The sequence below is a fragment of the Gasterosteus aculeatus genome, chromosome 12, assembly GCF_964276395.1.
Source record: "Gasterosteus aculeatus chromosome 12, fGasAcu3.hap1.1, whole genome shotgun sequence".
NCBI lineage: Eukaryota > Metazoa > Chordata > Actinopteri > Perciformes > Gasterosteidae > Gasterosteus > Gasterosteus aculeatus.
The window spans coordinates 1,431,445-1,448,889 of NC_135700.1; the positions used below are offsets into that span (position 1 = coordinate 1,431,445).

Below are 17,445 nucleotides of genomic sequence, written 5' to 3' on the forward strand. Positions count from 1 at the left end.
TACTTGACTCTGTTACAGGCCAAAGAACTGCTGTGTACGAGAACGTAGCAGGACTATGTGTGAGTAGAAAACAATGGAGTAATGTTCCCGTAGATTACTCACAAACTTGTCTGAATTCATACCTGAGTGAGAATGTATTCGCAACTGCCATCAAAGGTGAAGCGCTTCTGATCAAAAGTCATGTAGTGTCCAGCACCGTAGACGGAGCAGGTTCCATCACACTGGTTGGTAGTGCACTGCCACTTCATGTCTTTACAAGTGCTGTAATTGGATACACATTATATCAGGCTTATAAAGTACATGTCTTCTAACCACCTAGCCAGACCTGCAGGACCAAACATCAGTGAAGTGCCGCAGGGAGGGGGAGGGAGGAGGGCAGACATAGGAGTTAAGCTGACCCAGATAGCACCAGATGCTGCTCCACTACCCAGACTACTCAAGACAGTCAGATGTTGGTTCGCAGGAAAATAGGATGGATTAAATATGACTTGAGGAGAACGGTGACTACTGAGCCCACATCTTTACAGAGATCAAGCAGTACTTGATGGGCAAACCACAGGATACAGCACAGGACTCTGGTGGGAGGAGAGGAAGCGGACTCTGGTTTTACATTTAGGATAAATGATGCTCACAGTGCAAGTTGATGGACATGGTTACAACTGCATTTTGCATCCCTGTGTCGCATAATACGTCAATACGTGATCTTTGAATCCTTGAATTTGTACATTTCCGTCACAGGTGGAGTTGTAACTCAAGTATCTAGTATAGTTGTGATTCACCTACCAGGTGTTGCAGTCCACCATGGTGGTTTGTCCAGGCTGGTAGGAAACACCGTTGTGAAGGCATGGACAGGCCTCTGGCTGGAGGCAGCTTCCTTTACCATCAGACACCATCCCAGATGGACACATACAGCCAGAAATGCACGCCGTGGTCACCTGAAGAATAGATACAATGTATAATCCACTGCTTGGGTGAAGTAAAGACGGTGCAGGCTCTGCAAGGCGCATGGGGAAAATATTTTGCTTTACCTCGAAGATCTAATGACCTGAATATAGAATCGAGCTATGAACAATAAATCTGTATTTTCAGACTTACGCAGGCCATGTCTAATGTGTCGCAGCTCTTCACACACTCTGTTCCTTTAGCAGCCGGACCATTAGCAGAGCAGTTGAAGAACACCATGGGAGGTGCACAGGTCACTGAGAAAACACATATGGGAAATAATTGGTTTTCTAACATGAATTGCGGTCACTACCGTAAGAGCCATTTACCACTCCTGATTTAATGCAACATCCAAGATGCATTTTTACACCAAATCAAATACGGTGTCAAGGTGTCAGAACAAATATTCTGTAACATATTTAAATGACGAAGAGTCACATTTTTTGAATCACAGGTAAAATCCCTCTTGTAGTAGGAAACACTTGAACCAACCCATGAGGTGAGTGGATGGGCTTGAATCTAGTAAAATAAAGAATCCTGGGACTCATTTGTTTTTGTTCCAAATTTGTCCCCTAAAATCCTCAAATGATGTAAATGATGAATGGACTGTACTTGTAAAGTGCCTTTGCAGTCTTTCAACCACTTTTACAATTTAAAAGGAGCACATTTGTTTAATGTGTTTCCCTTTTGATTTATGTCCACACGCACTGCTTTGTGCTGAGGTAAGGAAACATTGAGCACTACATGTTACAGCAGAGCCACTTCTAACAAAAAGTAGAGCAAATGTAATCGTTTCTTAATCTGTGCTGATGTCTCCCTTTTGACTTTTATATTATTCAGGAGTTTATTTGTATTTTCACTCATCTTTTCTGTGTGTAACAACTACTGAGCTGAAGATAACAGCTTCCAAAGCTCACGTGGTTCTGGTTTGTTTGGCCCGTGATCAGTTATGGTTTCAACCACCTGAGGCGGTTAATTGTTAGCTTCTGACAACTTTGACATGGTTATCCCACATCTGTTGTAACAGATGTAACATATGAGCTTTAGAGGGCAATGAAGCACTCGCTACTTACATGGTTGTGTAATCAGCTCCCCAATGCAGCCCAGTTTGCCATCCCTACAGGTACTAGTGGAGGAATTAAAAAGAGAAACGCATTAATATACATACCTATAACCATGCAGCACGCTGTTTAAACAGACATCATATTTTCTGTTCATCACAAATAACAAGAACAAATATGTTCCATCATCCAACAGCAGACAAAAGGAGTGAAGATCAAAAATGATTTGTTGGCTTTAAGAATCAGATAAAAGGTCTAATAGTACATTCATTTGACACAAACGTAATGCCATACACATCATTGCGATAACTAATAAAAACACGTGCAATATATCATGTGCACTTTACATACCACATGACCCCGTCCTTGGTGACCACCTGTCCGGCAGGCACCACGGAGCCTTGGTCATAACAGGGACACTCCTGGGGTGGGACACACTTGCCAGCGTCATCAAGGTAGGTTCCGTCAGCGCAGACACAGCCGTCGATTGGCGGGAAGGAGAAGTGACAGCTGAGGTCAGAGCTGCTGATGCAGCGGCAAGTGTGGCTGCTGGACGTGATGCTGTAGGTGTAGACCATGCTGCTGGGGCAGGAGTTGGCATATTTCCCTGAGGAGATCAGAACACAGAATGGGTGAAAAACTGTGAGACTGTGTCTATATGTTTGTTTCTTGTTTATATGCCAAATACATATTGAATTATCAATGTCAGTTTTCCTTCATTTATATTCAAAATATTTTGTTTTCTGCAAAATGGTTTCAACTGTTTGATGACAGGTCAACCAGTAAAACAGTATTCAATCCAATGGTGTGAAATTTAAGGAACTACGTGCAAACTGTAAATGGCACTTTCGTATATTTACATCCGGGTATTAAGGAGTCGGGCAATCTAATGCTGATACAAATGGCCCGTGGGTCTTAGTTCTCCAAGAGCCCCAAAGACCAAAGGTCACTCAGTTTGTAGTGTTACAAATCAATTCAAATCAGTTTGAGAATTTACAGCACCAAGTTAAGACTAGGGTATTATAAGAAAATAACATGACATTTATACTATAAGTTAAACTTCCAAAGCAGTGGTCGTCAAACCCATCGATCCTGATCACCTGTCAAGTAAACTGAGACCTAACTTCAGGGGTCCGTTCTATTCCAATTTTAAACTTGGTGCTTATTTATTTATTCACCTACATTTGCAGTGCTTGTGTAGTGCTTTTGTTTATTTTGGGATATCGCAATGTCTCCTAGAATCATGACTATAAATGTGAAACGTAATTGTTAAAGATTCAAACATTTTCGTAATTATTATTATTCTAATTATTTAAATCCGAGGATGTCTGAAGAGTTGATGTGGACGTAATCACCAACTTTTCAAACCCCTTCCTGCCTAGTGATACAGATGAGGTGTCAAAGGACAGGCATTTTGGGGGACTTGTCAGCAGAGACAAGTTTCCTCTCCACAGCAGATGTGCACTTAAAGTGAGTGCCTACTTTTGATCAACTTTCACAGATGCTGACAGAGCTGAACTGCACTTACTTTAGTTTTACTGACTGAGAAAGTGTTGTAACTTCAGTTGATAAATACAAGAGTTAATATCGGTAGTTCAGCCAGCCTGCTTATTGCAAATGTGTTTTTTCTTGTTTATATTGTGGATAGCAAATCATTTCCTTTTTATGTGGTCAGGGATCTTTAAAGGGGTTGGTGACCTCTGCTCTAGTGTGATATCACTGTGTGACAATCGAACCGAGTAAACAGCTATACCAAATACAGGGAGCTTGTATGTCAGAACACTCAAAAGGAATGTTATGTTAGGATGTTTTCATCACATCAGAGATCACATGACCATCCAAAACAAGGCCTTGTTAGGTCCCTTGTGGATGTTGACAAAAGTATCGACAATAAAGAAAAAGTTTCTTACCACAAATGGTCTCCCTCCAGCCGCTCATCTGGATTCCTGCTGCTGCACAGGCATGCACGTAGGAGGAGACGGCAGCACACATGCAGTCCTCACTGTTCTCACAGTTGCAGCTGTCATACATGCAGTTCTGCGATAAGGCAAAATCAAAAAAAAAGCAGTGCAGCGTCAGATTATGTCTCAAGGTCTGGAGACTGATCCACAGAAACACGTGATGGCTGTAGCGGTGAGCCTCACCTCTTTGTAGGAGTCAGGGCTGATCTCTGAGTGACAGGGGGCAAACACTCCTTCAGGGTCACTCAGCATGGAGCACCAGTGCTGGGCGTATTTCTCTGTCATTGACAAAATAAGGCCAACGTCAGTGATTCAAAGAACCCACAGTGAGAACAGAGAATCGAAAAGAGTCGGACTTACCATTGTCCAGACTAAGACTGCAGGGCCTCTCAAAAAAGGGCTTAACATCAGGGCAACCAGCATGTGTCTTCCAGCTGTTGACAAAACCAGTTGCTGTGGCATCTGGGACTCCGCTGAGCTTAAGGAAGTCATCAGCTTGGTTACTGTTGAAGTTCCCACAGAGACCTGCAAGCAGATATCATACATAATGACCAAAAATACTTAAGTGACAGACAGGATGGATTGCGGCAGGTACTCTGTCTACTATCCCAACTATTGTCTAAATGTAAACCAATTGGCTTTTGCAACTTTCACGAAAACTGTTTTAATAATTACAATTATGGGGTCCATCAATGATATATTTTAAAACTGTAGAAAACCAAACAATTTTCTTGTATTCACTGGTTGACTGTTTGCAACAACACGTAGAGATCAATAACAGCATCCCTGTTGGAGTCCCGAGGGATGCTGCCAGTCCGGGAACACGCATACGTCACTGTAATGCACGTACCACAGGTCTTGTCCTGGTAGTCACTGTTCACTGTGACGTGGAGCTGCATGACTGGCTGGAGCTGCACCTCCAACAGAACACCAACAGACGTCTGCACCAGGAGGTAGAAGGAGGAGGCTTCGATGGCGGAGATCCCAGCTGGGGGTTAAGAGAACAGGATGGGATCTTTTTAGAAGAGTGGGGGGGACGAGACAGAACAAATGACTGTCCAGGAGGCCAATCAAAGGATGCTGGCTCTGCAGTGAACATGGTCCAACTGATGGGGAGGATAGGGTGGGAAAGGCAACTGGATGTTCATTAAAGAAATTATGCTGATGAAGGGAGACGTTAGTGATTGCATTATAACGACAATGTTAGGATTTTTAAAAATAACTTAATTTCACATTTTTGTCATTACTTTCCATATGAATGAATGATTTCCCATCGTCTGGGTAAGTTAAGGAATAAAGTTTGGGGATGCTGCATGGGCAAATAACTTTCATCTTTTCTATTGTAGCATCCTGAAACAGCATGTCCCACATAGTCAGATCGTTCCGCTGAGAGCTGTCAGTGTCTTTCTGACTTTCTCCTTGATGACGTCAAACATTTGACTTTCAACATTCTAGTTTTGGGATACGGAAGAAAGTGCTCATTTTTGCAATATAAATTGGACTTTCTCCAACCATAGGAATAACATGTATGACTGTTTCTAATTGTGTATGGCCTTGAGACGTGACATAAGAGACTGACGACAGCCAGCAAGTAAATTCACCCCACACCCACACTGGCACTAAAACTCTCCCTCCAGTAGGTGTTGCTATAGCAGCAACTGGGACGTTGGTCCTCAATTGTTTCCCTGCCCCAGCCACAGGCAATGTGCATCAGACTGAGGGACTGCTGCCAGGAAGTAAGCCACAAAGCTGGAAACAGCTGTTTAAAGCAGCTTGTATTCTGTATTGTATAAAAATGCACAATTTTTATTTGGATGTCGATACAAAGGAAGAATTTAGATACCGTAGTTTAGGCCTATCGACAAATGAGGAATAAGGAAACAAAATGAATTGACTGTGCAGCACATCATCCACAAACACTCGGAGCATGCCGTTAGCTCCTCAGTCACAGTGTACTGTGTACTGTGATAATCTTTTTCTACAAATGAGACAAAGAGAGAGGACAAGACAGCGGAGCGTCTCTCACCAGCAGAGAAAGGTAGCTGAGCGTAGATGCCGTTCACAAAAACCTTGCCACTGGGTTGGATGGTGATCACCTTCATATGACAGGAAACCAGATGTTAGTAATGAAATCTTACCACTGCGGTGCGTTCAATGAGCTAACTATCCTGCTTACAGCTTTCCATTGAAAACAGTTACATTTAAAATATTGTCTATTTTATTCTTCATGAAATCCTTTTTGCATTTTTTGTATTATTATTCGGATTCTTGCACTGCTTTACCATGGAACAATGTAAAAGCCCTTTTTTTAAGTTTGATTAAAACATGAGACATCCTTATAATATGCTCTCTAGCAGCTTGAGAGTTGGAGAGCAGCTAGAGTCTAGCGGCAAGATCACAAGATCACTGGATGTACTGAAGGTACTGAAATGTAAAGAAATCATCATTCAAACATACGTATTTAAATGTATGAAGATGATATGAAGAACAAAACTTTTCTGGTTCTGTTTTATTAATTACCTTCCTAAAGTAATACAAATAATGCTGAATACCTTGTGGAAGAAAATGTTTTTGTAAAAGACACTTCATTTTGTAATATTGTTATTATGTTTCATAAAACACAGGAATTAACTTATCAGCTGCAAATCAGGACACCCACAATCTTTTTCCGATTAAAGCAAAGTCGTTTTTTCTGTGTGTATCGTACTCACATGAGCCCCTCCGGACAGACCCAAGGTGACAGACTTGAGGCAGGTTTCACTCTCAGTCAGTCCACATTGCACCAGCTCTCCCTGAACCACAAACTGGTCTCCACGGCAGTCCTGAATACACAAACACACAACTATACAACACAGAAACAACCGAGCTGCAGATGGCAGTGGATTTATTACTCCTGTTTGGTATTTTCCTGGAGTGGTGTTCAGCTGTGATGCAGACAGCTTTGTATCATGACGTATATTGTCTTGATTTTGTTGTTAATGCTAATGCTGATGATAAATCCCAACCTTGTATTGATACTAGCTTAATGGTTTGAGGTTGAGGTCTTGTCTTATATAAGAGTGTGTGTGTTTGTGTGTGAGTGGCACTGAGGATGAAGTGAACTACCTTAGCCAGGACGTAGGAGCAGTCCCCGTGGAAGGTGTAGTCCTTTCCGTCGAAGGTGTTGACGTGAGCCCCCCCCTCCACAGAGCACATGCCTGGACAGTTCTCCTCCGTGCACCTCCACTGTCCACCATCACACACGCTGGCAGCACACACAAGTTGGAAATATACAGACATTCTTGATCAAATAATTGTGATATCAAAACTCCCCAAACACTTTGAATATTTTAAATGTAGGTTTTAGTATTATCTGTAGATCTGTCAAGGGATGTCCTTAATGTACCACCTCCGAGTATTTAGATGAGTAATACACTTTCCCTCAAAACTTGTTGGATACCTCATCCTGTGAGCTGTTTGCAAAAATACTGAGCAGACTGCTCATATGAAAGGGCATAAACCTCCGTCTGAGGTTTAGTTGAATAGATGAAGGGATACAGTGTCACACATACGTCCACATCATAGTTTATTTTTCATCTTCACTGGGTGTTCACATCATAGTCTATTCATCTCCACTGCATGTTCACTAACTCTCCTGTCATTTCAGATCCTCCCACCTCGTCACCTGATTTCCTGCACCTGGTTCTCCTCACCCTCACCTGTGGTGCCTTCCCTCGTCAGTCACTCACTATTTAAGCCAGTCACATTCTGTTGCTCACTGCCAGATTGTCTTGTGTGTTCTACCAAGTTTTCCAGCGTTTCCCGAAGCCATCCTGTTTTTCTCGATTCCGACCTCGTCTGTTCCTCGACCCCGATTTACCTGCCTGCCCCGTTTTGGATTTGTCTGCCTGTCTGTGTGCCCTCCTGATTCTGACCCTGCCTGTCCTCGTCTACGGATTACCTGCCTGCCCCTCTGGACTTGTTTGCCTCCTGACGGATCTCCCGGTTTTGACCCTGCCTGAACCTTGATTAAAACCCTCCTGTCTTGTCCATCGTGTACGAGTCGTGCATTTGGGTTCTCCCGTACTCCGGTATCAGTAACCGTGACAGTACAATCTGGCCAAACATGAACCCAGCCGACCAAGAACGTACCGAGCCCGAAACCCCGAATCCAAGCAACATGTTGCAGCGCCATGAGCAGCAGCTCCACTTCATGGCTGAGGCCATGCAGTCTATGTCGGCCCGCCATGAGAGCAGCATGGAGTCCCTCCGCGACCACCTGCGGAACCTCGCCGTGGTGACGCGTACTCCGGACGTCACCCCCGCTGCTGCCCAAGCACCCACCTCCGCTCCAATGTCCGACGCACGTCTTCCTCCACCCGAGCGTTGTTCCGGCGCTCCCGGTTCCTGTCGACCGTTCCTGGTACAGTGTTCGCTCGCCTTCGAGCTCCAGCCGTCCGCGTTTCCCACCGAGAGGTCCCGGGTAGCGTACATTGTTTCCTTGCTCACAGGGAGAGCAAGGGATTGGGGAACGGCCGAATGGGCTAAACAGACTTCTATCTGTTCCTCCGTCGCGTCGTTTTCCGAGGCGATGCAGAGGATTTTTGACCATGCCACTCCCGGACGAGAGGCGGCCCGGGGACTGTTTGGTCTGCAGCAGGGAATACGATCCGTTTCCGACTATTCCATTGACTTTCACACCATGGCAGCGGAGAGTGACTGGAACCAAGCCTCGCTTCGCGATGCCTTCTACCACGGATTATCCAGCCGCGTAAAGGACGAATTGGCAGCTCGGGATCTCCCTGCTGGTTTAGACGAGCTGGTCGCCCTCGCCATTCGGATCGACGGCCGTCTGCGGGAGCGGAGAAGAGAGAGGGTCGCTTGCGCAGCTTCAGGATCACCGCCGCGCCAGTGGCCGGAACCGCGACGGGCACCAACCGAGGGTGGACCTTCTGAGTCTATCGCGGGGCCAGAGGCAATGCAGCTGGGACGGGCTCGACTCGCTCCGGCTGAAAGGCACCGCCGCCTGCAGGCCAACCAATGCATGTACTGCGGTCAAAGCGGTCATTATGTGAACGCTTGTCCAGTAAAAGACAGGGCTCACCAGTCAACCAGAGGGCGCTGGTGAGCCGGGAAGTTAGATTAGAAATGCCCTCTCGACCCCAAATCCGTGCCCAGTTGTTTTTCCAGGATAAGAGCTACACTGTTCCGGTTCTGATTGACTCGGGTGCAGACGCCAATCTCCTCGACCAAGACCTGGCCTTCAAGATGGGGATTGAGCAAATCGCTTTGGAAAGACCCATCCGGGCCACGGCGTTGGACGGTCGGCTACTCTGCAGGGTGACTCATCAAACCACCCCGCTGCGCTTGGAGATGTCAGGTAACCACAGTGAAGCACTCACCTTTCATGTACTTCATGCACCTCAACAACCAGTCATTTTGGGGTTTCCATGGCTTAGGAGGCATAATCCGCACATTGACTGGGCTACTGGGACTATATTTGGGTGGAGTCCTCACTGTCACGCGGTTTGTTTAAAGCCGGCGTCTGCCATTAGCCGCTCCGTGTCTCCTGAGTCCCCAGATCTCACGGGCGTACCCGAGGATTACCACGATGTAAAGGAGGTGTTCAACAAGGCTCGGGCCACCTCACTACCGCCTCACCGCCCGTACGATTGTGCTATAGACCTCCTTCCGGGCACCTCGCCCCCAAGAGGGCGACTATTCTCTCTGTCGGCCCCTGAGACTAGGACTATGGAGAAGTACATCAGCGACTCCTTGGCTGCCGGTCTCATTAGACCGTCGTCATCCCCGGCCGGCGCGGGGTTCTTTTTTGTGAGCAAGAAGGACGGATCCCTGCGACCTTGTATTGATTACCGGGGACTCAATAACATCACCATCAAAAACAGGTATCCACTTCCACTCATCTCATCTGCTTTTGAGTTGCTACAAGGGGCAACTGTATTTTCCAAACTAGATCTACGCAACGCGTATCATTTGGTCAGGATCAGAGAGGGGGATGAGTGGAAGACGGCCTTCAACACTCCCAGTGGACATTATGAATATTTGGTCATGCCATTTGGCCTCACTAATGCCCCAGCTGTTTTCCAGGGGCTGGTAAACGACGTTCTCCGCGATCTGCTCAATGTCTGTGTTTTTGTCTATCTGGACGATATTTTGATTTTTTCCAAGTCTACACAGGAGCATGTGATACATGTACGGCAAGTCCTCAAGAGACTCCTTGAGAATCACCTCTTCGTTAAGGCAGAGAAATGCAGTTTCCACACCTCGGAAGTATCTTTTCTGGGCTTCGTCATCAAAGCCGGCAATATTCAGATGGACCCTGCGAAGACCAGGGCGGTGGCAGACTGGCCCCAACCCTCCACCCGCAAAGAACTGCAGCGTTTTTTGGGCTTCGCCAATTTCTATCGGCGGTTCATTCGGAACTACAGTGCTGTGGCTGCTCCTCTCACCGCTCTAACCTCCCCACAAGTGCCCTTTCAGTGGACCTCGGTAGCGGCCAGGGCATTCGGGGAATTGAAAACACGTTTTACCTCTGCCCCTATCCTTGTTTTCCCAGACCCTGCTCGCCAGTTTGTGGTGGAGGTGGATGCGTCGGACACCGGTGTAGGAGCAGTTCTCTCGCAGCGGTCGTCTACAGATCAGAAGGTTCATCCATGCGCCTTCTTCTCCCGGAAACTGTCTGCCACGGAGAGGAACTATGACATCGGGGATCGGGAGTTATTGGCGGTAAAGCTTGCACTGGAGGAGTGGAGACACTGGCTGGAGGGAGCTGACCAGCCGTTTATGGTATGGACTGACCACAAAAACTTAGAGTACATTCGCTCTGCCAAGCGGTTGAACTCCAGACAGGCAAGGTGGGCTCTATTTTTTAACCGTTTCGAGTTTACTCTAACTTACCGGCCGGGCACGAAGAATGCCAAACCTGATGCCCTGTCCCGTCAGTACCAGTCCAGGAGCTGCGTTCAGAGTCCGGAGAACATTCTCCCCCCTGAATGTGTTGTTGGGGCAGTGGCCTGGGAGGTGGAAGAGGAAGTAAAACAGTCTCATACAGCGCAACCGGCACAGAGTGCCTGCCCCGATAACCTTCTGTTTGTCCCAGCGAATCTGCGCTCAAAGGTCCTGCAGTGGGGTCACTCTTCCCGCCTGGCTTGTCACCCGGGAGTGATCCGCACGCTAGCTCTGCTGAAACAACGGTTTTGGTGGCCCACCATGGAGAAGGACGCTAGAGAATTCGTCAGTGCCTGCATTATCTGCGCTCAGCATAAGCCCTCTCACAAGGCTCCATCCGGCCTTCTTCACCCCCTGCCCATCCCTCATCGTCCCTGGTCCCACATTGCCTTGGATTTTGTAACCGGCCTACCCCCATCTGACGGTAACACAGTTATTCTAACGGTAATTGATCGCTTCTCCAAGTCTGCTCAACTCATCCCTCTACCTAAGCTGCCTTCTGCTAAAGAGACAGCAGAATTGCTATTACAGAAGGTGTTCCGCCTGCATGGTCTGCCCGTCGATGTGGTCTCCGATCGGGGGCCACAATTCACTTCTCATTTTTGGTCTGAGTTTTGCAGGCTACTGGGGGCCACAGTCAGCTTATCGTCTGGATTTCACCCACAGTCCAACGGTCAGGCAGAGCGGATGAACCAGGAGATGGAGACTTCTCTACGCTGCATCTCTTCCCGCAACCCCCGCTCTTGGTCCCAGCAACTCCTATGGGTCGAGTATGCCCACAACACACTCCCCAGTTCGGCTACCGGGCTCTCACCTTTCCAATGTTCTAGAGGATACCAACCTCCGCTGTTTCCGGAGCAGGAACTGGAGGCAAGCGTCCCTTCTGTCCAGGCGTTCATTCAGCGGTGTCGGCGCACCTGGAAGCAAGCCCGCTCCACGCTCCTGCGTACCTCGGACCGGTATCAACGGTCGGCTAATAGACGTCGCACCCCGGCACCCTGCTACGTCCCGGGACAACGTGTCTGGTTGTCCGCCCGGGACCTTCCACTCAGAGTGGAGTCCAAGAAGTTGGCGGCTCGATTTGTGGGTCCCTTTCCAGTCTCCAGGGTCGTCAACCCTGCAGCAGTCAGACTCCAGTTGCCGCGGGCCATGAAGGTCCACCCCACCTTTCATGTCTCCAGGCTAAAACCTGTCCTGGAGAGTCCACTTCAACCCTCCTCCAGACCCCCTCCGCCCCCCCAGCTCATTGACGGGGGCCCAACTTACACGGTCCGGCGCCTACTCAAGTCTCGTCGACGGGGTAGGGGGCTGCAGTATCTGGTGGATTGGGAGGGATACGGCCCAGAGGAGCGCTTGTGGGTCCCGTCACGCCACATACTAGACCCTTCCCTGATCAGGGACTTCCACAGAGCACACCCGGACCAGCCCAGTGGGACGTCGAGAGCCGTCCCTAGAGGGGGGAGTTCTGTCACACATACGTCCACATCATAGTTTATTTTTCATCTTCACTGGGTGTTCACATCATAGTCTATTCATCTCCACTGCATGTTCACTAACTCTCCTGTCATTTCAGATCCTCCCACCTCGTCACCTGATTTCCTGCACCTGGTTCTCCTCACCCTCACCTGTGGTGCCTTCCCTCGTCAGTCACTCACTATTTAAGCCAGTCACATTCTGTTGCTCACTGCCAGATTGTCTTGTGTGTTCTACAAAGTTTTCCAGCGTTTCCCGAAGCCATCCTGTTTTTCTCGATTCCGACCTCGTCTGTTCCTCGACCCCGATTTACCTGCCTGCCCCGTTTTGGATTTGTCTGCCTGTCTGTGTGCCCTCCTGATTCTGACCCTGCCTGTCCTCGTCTACGGATTACCTGCCTGCCCCTCTGGACTTGTTTGCCTCCTGACGGATCTCCCGGTTTTGACCCTGCCTGAACCTTGATTAAAACCCTCCTGTCTTGTCCATCGTGTACGAGTCGTGCATTTGGGTTCTCCCGTACTCCGGTATCAGTAACCGTGACATACAGAGAAGTTTGAAAACCTTATTTCCCTTTCATCTGTTGTCCACCTCCAGAGCTAACATTAGTTAAGCGAGTTATGTGTGTGTGTTGAGTCAATAGTAACACAACCCAACCCATAAGTCAAATAAGTTTAATGCACCCTCTGAGGTACGAGGATGTGTTGACCCTTTAACTCAAATACTTCTATTTTTTTAATTTATCTTAATATGTTGTGCAACAGTCGATTCAGTACTTTGTCTGGCAGTGTTTTACTAATGAGCACATGACACCTGTCATTGATGGAGAGTGAGTGGTTTGGGATTGGGGGAAACCAATATGCGTGTGTTCTTGATGGTGTTACAATGTTAATTTTTAGTATCATTTACTTTATATCTGAAAACATGACTTATCTGCATCTTAGGGTTTGTCCTCAAACTGGAATAAAACATACTCACTGTGCTTTTTCTTGAAAACTAATAAAATTGTAAAATTTCTTTAACCAGCCTGATCTCCAAAACCTGTTTGTAAAAATGACTGGCAACTGATGACGTCACCCTATTCAAAGTGAATGGGGACCTGCACCCCGTAAACACACTTTGTGAAGTCTAACGATGTAAAATAAACGTGTTATGATTACATTTTTAACGAGAAATCCATGTTAAATTGTAAGAATACAATACTAATCCTAACCCCCTCAAAAAATCCAACATGGCGGAGAGACGTTCACTCAAGAATCCAACATGGCGGAGAGACGTTCACTCAAGGGGGGTGGTTAACCACCAGCTTAGTATGTATTGTTACAAATTTCTATGGCAAATATTTCGTATACATTTTTACGAACAGGTTTTGGAGATCACGTTGCTTTAACATACAAACATACAGGCACAGTTTATATCATACCATTTTTTGCAGTTACTGGAGTAGGACTCTCCAGGTCCATAGATCTTGCTGTCGTAGCTGCAGGAGCACTCGTTCATTGGGACACAACCCTTTCCATTCACATCATCCAGTACCATGCCTGAAAGTGATGAAAGAGACACACTGCTGTAACATAGCCTTTGTGCATCTGTGTGTGTGTGTGTGTGTGTGTGTGTGTGTGTGTGTGTGTGTGTGTGTGTGTGTGTGTGTGTGTGCATGTGCGCATGTGTGTGTCACTCTGCTGTACCTGTGGGGCAGAAGCACCCATCGGTGCAGTGGTTGTCACAGGTGTGGCTTGCCTCTGGGTTGGAGCAGGTATCAGCGCAGGGACTCCCACACTCCTTGTACTCCATTTTATTGGGACATGACTTCCCTGTGAATACATCACGTTTACTTAAGCTCTCAGATCTTCACTAACAAACTTTACTATTGTAGCCAGCTTCCGGTCCACACTGTCCCACCACAGTACACCTGAGCTGAGAGAAGGTGTGGACTATATGTAACAAAGGGCCTCATGCTTTATGATTACTCACTCGCACTTCATTGTTTGGTCTGTGTAAGGGTGTGTTACATAACATAAAATTCAAGACTGTACATAACTAATTCAACAGATTTCTCCAGCAAACACAGTCATTAGTTGGCTCCTAATTTAGCGGATGATGAGATCAATTGACTTATTGTTGGCGGAGGGGCCAGACGTAGATCAGCAGTTTAACCAAAGCTCTATGTCAAGGTTCATGACGTCTTTCATCAGCTATTCCAATAAGCTTTGTTGAATTATTATTATTACTTTACAAAATTCGGTAATGATGGGAAAATAGGTCCCAGTGAACATTTCAGGTTTTTTTTTTCTTTACTCAAATCCTAATCCTACGAGTGGGATATTCCATATTTAGTGTTTAATGAGGCTACTCACAGCAGAGCTCCTCGGTTCTCCAGTTCATTGGTTTTCCACCAGCATGGCTGCACTGTCTGGAGAACTCGGACACAGTGTTGCACAGGCAGAAGGGATCTGCGTGGCCATTAGCGGTGCAGTGGCAGAGGTCTGCAACACAGGCAGAGGTGAAGGAGGCGACGTCGAGCAGACCGTGGCAGCTGCTGAAGGCCGGCCCCGTAAGGATCTGCTCGCACAGGGGTTTCTACAGGACGAGAGGAAGTGAGAGAATCTGAAAAATAGCTCCATCATTTACGTCAAATTTGTAACGGAGGCTATACAGCTTATCAATGTCGCATTAGCTGAACCTAATGTATGACCAGGTGGTGGCTGAGGATTATTTAACGCTTCTGCTGACACACAAGAAAAATTGCAATGAACTACGAGACCACCTTTAAACCTCTTGCTGTGCTTCAGAGCATTCACACAGTGGCTCGTCGGCTCTTTGCAGCAATAACCCACCAAGCGGAACATTATTAAAAAAGTATTTAAATAATACTGAATTGAATTCAGCGTTACAAATATTTCATACAGAAGGACTCATTTTTTTGACCATGACCGATACGATGGGTTTTGGTGAGGATTACTGAATTAAAAAAATTTACAAGCACTTTTAAATATGGGATTCTGCATTTTATTATGTAGCCGCTAAATGAAACCCACTTGGCACATGGCAGCATTGAAACAATAGAAAACTTAACTTTAGTAGCATTCATTCAGCCGGCCCTGACGCCGACCGCTGAGACCTCAGGGACTGCCGGTGGTGTAATAATGATGTTGTATTGTATAGAACATTCCATATTTAACTGAGTGAAGCCTCACCATGTTGTTGCAGCTTTGAGTTGAATCCAGTGTGTAGTCAGAGCAGCTTTCAGTTGGACCATCCATTTTCCAGAACTTAGCAAAATCCACCGGGGATATTTGAACACCTGTTTGAACCATAAAAAAATCGTAAAAATTACAGTTTTGTGGCCTCAACTGACTGTTTTGTTAAAGTGGGTCAAAGTGTACCATGATTGTAGAATTCGTTGTAGAGCTGAACCCCGTTAAAGTCTCCACAAAGACCACATGTTTGGTTCTTGTACTTCAGGTCTAGTTCAACCTGTGAGGAAAAAAAAAGAATTGTTTAGGAGGCAGCCTCACTCTGTCCCACTAATTCAAAGCTTTGACAGTAATTTAAAAAAATAACTGAGCATCAATCCTACCAGAAAAGAGTCCTCCTCATTCCAGATTGCAACTAATCCCAGTTTTGCTTTGACTTTGATGTAGGTGGGAGTCTTCTCAATGAGCACCCCTCCTTGGCTGAATGGTAGGATCGCGCTGCAAAAATAAAAGTGTAAGTCCCATTACTTTGATGCAATATCCAGAGTAGAAAGGGCAGAGTTTTAAGGAAACACTTACGATTTGCCATCAACAATCACAGAGCCCTCAGACAGCTCCACCACAGTGCCCTCCAGCATCATGCTGATACTTTTGATGGTGTGATGGCCGCCAGCATCCTGTCTTCTCATCTGAATGTTAAAGTCTTGATAACTGCTCCGGCATGAAGAGGTCAGGACGTAGTTGCAAGTAGAGTGCAACTGGAAAACATCTCCATCAAAGGTCTTGAAGTGGAAGTCGCCCCATGTACTGCAAACCTGGCCGTTGTGGATGGGACTCACGCCTGTAAAGACAGGGAATTAAAGCACAAGAACGGACACAAATTACATACACTTTTCACCAAGATGAATGCATTCTCACACATTTTGAAGTTACTGATCAACAACAAGCAAGCTCACCTGTTATTTTCTCAGGAATCAGGGACATGGAGGGGATCACATTCACAGCAAACTTTGCCTCTGTTAAAAGAAGTAAAAGTTATTAGTCAAGTTATTTTTTGAGTAATCAATAATCAAATACAAAATTGCATTAAAGCAAAATAACGCTGTAGCACATAGATTCAACTGTTAAAAGTCTCATATCGCTAGGCTGCCAAAGATAATGTAGTAAATGTACCGCTGTGCCAAGTAGCTACAACGGCGGTCAAGGCCAGCCGTAGCAGCCACATGTTAGCCATCGCCATTTGCTCCTCCATGGGATGTCTGAGGAACTTAGAAGGGAGGCCCAGCTGTTTATATCACAGGGCAAGGACTTGGCAGGTGAGGGAGTGGCAATTTCACAGCTTGATATGGTGATTCATGACATGGTTTTGCTTGCGTTCAGTTTATTTCCATTGTCCCTGGTCCACTACGTTTTGTATAACTGATTTAAATGAAGGGCGAGGTTACAGAGCATCCGAACCGATGTCCGCCTCACACTTTGCTGGCACAAACTAGCACCTAAACCCCACAGCCTTCACTGATGTGGAATCCATGTGCACCATGACGGCCAGACTATTATGACGATTTTACATGATCCTTTACTTGTGATGTGTCCTTTGTTCATACAGTGAAATACAGTGAAATACATCATACAAGTATCCATAGTATTCAAACAAAGGCAGTTACTACCAGAACAGACTGTGGCTCTGGGCTTCGAGCAAGTAATCCTTAAAAGTTGGCAACTCCATGCCTGACTTTGTCTGATCCACAGTGTCATGGTATTCCACTGATTCTGATGTTTAGGGTTAGCAAATCCCCTCTATAAACTATCGCTAGTTTCATACGGAGGTCAAATGATGACAACTGAACTAGTTCCATTCAACTGAAT

General features: G+C 46.3%; 1 protein-coding gene across 1 annotated transcript in view; it reads right to left on the bottom strand.

Moving 5' to 3' along the window:
• LOC120807852 (mucin-5AC-like) overlaps positions 1–16,834 on the bottom strand; it is a 34,716-nt gene extending 17,882 nt beyond the window's left edge. Inside the window, exons 1-21 of the mRNA XM_078085417.1 lie at positions 16,753–16,834; positions 16,536–16,595; positions 16,159–16,420; positions 15,963–16,077; positions 15,769–15,859; positions 15,580–15,686; positions 14,740–14,962; positions 14,071–14,196; positions 13,806–13,923; positions 7,070–7,208; positions 6,676–6,786; positions 5,991–6,060; positions 4,815–4,952; positions 4,325–4,489; positions 4,148–4,242; positions 3,914–4,040; positions 2,355–2,610; positions 2,016–2,068; positions 1,096–1,199; positions 784–935; positions 123–261 (exon numbers count right to left, since the gene is read on the bottom strand). Of these exons, the coding sequence (XP_077941543.1) occupies positions 123–261; positions 784–935; positions 1,096–1,199; positions 2,016–2,068; positions 2,355–2,610; positions 3,914–4,040; positions 4,148–4,242; positions 4,325–4,489; positions 4,815–4,952; positions 5,991–6,060; positions 6,676–6,786; positions 7,070–7,208; positions 13,806–13,923; positions 14,071–14,196; positions 14,740–14,962; positions 15,580–15,686; positions 15,769–15,859; positions 15,963–16,077; positions 16,159–16,420; positions 16,536–16,595; positions 16,753–16,831 (2,730 nt within the window). The 5' untranslated portion in view covers positions 16,832–16,834. The remainder of the gene's footprint in view (positions 1–122; positions 262–783; positions 936–1,095; positions 1,200–2,015; positions 2,069–2,354; positions 2,611–3,913; positions 4,041–4,147; positions 4,243–4,324; positions 4,490–4,814; positions 4,953–5,990; positions 6,061–6,675; positions 6,787–7,069; positions 7,209–13,805; positions 13,924–14,070; positions 14,197–14,739; positions 14,963–15,579; positions 15,687–15,768; positions 15,860–15,962; positions 16,078–16,158; positions 16,421–16,535; positions 16,596–16,752) is intronic.
• Positions 16,835–17,445: the final 611 nt, after the last annotated feature.